At 38.7% G+C, this 2,462-nt stretch overlaps 1 protein-coding gene across 1 annotated transcript; it reads right to left on the reverse strand.

Moving 5' to 3' along the window:
- Positions 1-956: 956 nt before the first annotated feature.
- Positions 957-2,234, reverse strand: LOC109220706 (late embryogenesis abundant protein 46-like). The gene is made up of 2 exons (XM_019385169.1): positions 2,070-2,234; positions 957-1,508 (listed from the first exon to the last, which is right to left on the reverse strand). The coding sequence occupies exons 1-2, from the start codon at positions 2,154-2,156 to the stop codon at positions 1,125-1,127; spliced, it is 471 nt and encodes a 156-aa protein (XP_019240714.1). The 5' UTR covers positions 2,157-2,234; the 3' UTR covers positions 957-1,124.
- Positions 2,235-2,462: the final 228 nt, after the last annotated feature.

The raw sequence follows: 2,462 nt of genomic DNA on the forward strand, positions 1-2,462 counted from the left end.
GACGCCATCATGACCCCATGGTTGGAGTTTCGGGTCGTGACATGGTCAAGCTCCCCAAGTGCAAAGGTTGCCAAGGCCGGGGATTGAATCAGCCATCCTCACACACGCATGCACCATTATTTATTAGTTAAAGTTCTCGAAATAAAGAAACTCAGTTATATTTGGTTATTAGAACTTAACTCATATTTCATGTGACTGATCAGCTTTCAGATTTCATGTTATAGTCCAGATTTTTGGATTTCAGATTTCATGTTACAATTCAGCTTTCGAATTTTAATGTTAAGTTATTAAATTGCTTGAGTTATATTTATTACATCATTATTATAATTGTTAAGTCCAGAAAGGTTTTCTCCTCCGGTTAGGGGAGAGTAAACAATACTTACTAAGTACCCTCGGAGATACTTAGCTCGTTTTGGACCTGCCCCGTCGTGTGCCATGCGCTGAATGTGCCGGTAACGAAGCTTGGGGATAGAATTACGCTTTCTAAATTCAGCTCACAAGCTCCTTTGATTTATTCAAGCGATAGCAGATCTCTTCTCAGACTTTTATATTATTCCAGGGGAAAATCCCGTTGACTTGTGCATTCAAGCATCAGTCAGAGGCTCATGACTTTTAGTTGTCATACATCAGTTTTCAGACAGTTATTATCTTAATATTTATTTATGATTTTTCATGGGCATGATTTTCTGTTTAAAACTTCGGTTAGTAATTAGAACGGTGCTTGCTCAACAGGTAAGATAGGTTGAGCCGTCACGTCCCACTTCCGATTCGGGGCGTGACAATATAACAAGAGACATGTAGCTTTTGCATGACGAAAAGAAAGAAGACATGTAACTTTTGAAAGTACTCTTAAATAAATTGACTTATTTAAAATTAATTGGACATTTACGCTAAAAGATTTTCCAAGTTGATAGTAGTTAAAAAGAAAAATAGAAAGAACAAAACTACCAATTGGATCAATCAGAACATCGAACAAACTTAACCAGTTTGCATTTCTTGAGACACAGAATAAACCAATAGAACATGAGTTCTTTATCAAACACCAAACACGAAGCACCAAAACCAAATTTCCTAAAACAACAAAGGCTTGGAACCAAACAATTCTAGCTTATTCTGATCATATCCTAACTATAGTTACCACCAGTACCATAGCCCTGGTTTACCCCACCACCTACATGGGTGTTATGTGCAGCGGAGGCCCTTTGAGTCCCAGTGGCCGTTCCAATGGGGTGAGATTGCACCACCCCGTCTGTCACTTGACCCATTGGCTCCCCAGTGCCGTGTCCTGGCAAGGCAGACATCTGGTGTGCACCAGTTGAGTGTCCAGTGGCACCAGTGGCCGAGTTGGAATAATGTGGCCTGCCTATGCCCGTGCCCCCACCCTGGTGAATAGCTGCATTGCGGTCGTGAGTTGCCTGCTTGTTCATCTCTGCTTGGTAGATCCTTTCTTCCTTCTTTCCTGTTGCCATCTCCTTCTGTGTTGGATCATGGGCTGTCATTCTCTCCACCTGTTTGAATACGGGACAGACTTACGGTAAAATGGTATCTCTCTAGCTACACAAAGATGAACCAACACTACATCGAAGCGAGTTCAGAATTTAACTTTGATATGTTTCATCTTTAAGGTTCTTAGCACGACACTCGTTCTATAAGTTCAAATCTAACATTGACATTAAAATTTTGTTAGATTTTCACATATATAGCTATGCTCCGCGACAGAAATACTGAACTCAGATAGAACATGAAAATACTAAATTCAGATTAATACGTTGCTCAAGAATCATAACATGATATGTTTTGGCGCCATCGACAATGCTTGAGTATACCTCTAATGCAAGTACCAGTTAACTCTATTATTCAACATTTAGGCAGATTATCTAACATTTTCGTTTTTATAACTAAGATCTAAACACCAGTCTTCCCTAAATTTTCACTCACTTTATTGAATGCGATACCAAGGTTTCACTGCAAACCTAAGAATATGAATATGTTTTACAAGAAAAATTACGTACAATTTACGCTTTATGATGTTAATGGAAATGAAAGGGGAAAGAATAATAAAAAAAAACCTTCTCTTGGACAACAGCTTTGGTCTTTTCCATGCCAGATTTTGCCGAAGCGGCCACGTTAGAGGCTTTTTCCTTCACGGACTGCATTTTCACTCTCTTTTTAATTTCCTTCTAATTTGCAATTCTCAAAAATAAAAATTCTGCAAAATGTACGAAGACAGTTATTTGCGTTCAATTTATGGAAAGGACGTTATGTAGCGCAGTTTAAATAAGTTAGCCTAAGGTTAACTGTATGCCACGTGTCTTAATGCTGCATCTTGTATTATCGACCTTCATTCCGCTTTTGACATCTGTTAAGACAGGTGTTGGTTACATCACAACGTTAGCAAATCTATGCAGGCTTTTCCCGCGGTTGGATAAAATATAAAATTCTGACAAACAAAATATACAAGC

The sequence above is a fragment of the Nicotiana attenuata genome, unplaced genomic scaffold (genome assembly GCF_001879085.1).
Source record: "Nicotiana attenuata strain UT unplaced genomic scaffold, NIATTr2, whole genome shotgun sequence".
NCBI classification, from domain to species: Eukaryota; Viridiplantae; Streptophyta; class Magnoliopsida; order Solanales; family Solanaceae; genus Nicotiana; species Nicotiana attenuata.

Bases quoted from the DNA above. Each gene is read 5' to 3' on its own strand.
- LOC109220706 (XM_019385169.1), bottom strand. From the start codon at position 2,156: ATGCAGTCCGTGAAGGAAAAAGCCTCTAACGTGGCCGCTTCGGCAAAA. The intron at 1,509-2,069 runs GTTTTTTTTTAT...GTATTCAAACAG, and splicing joins AAGCTGTTGTCCAAGAGAAG to GTGGAGAGAATGACAGCCCA.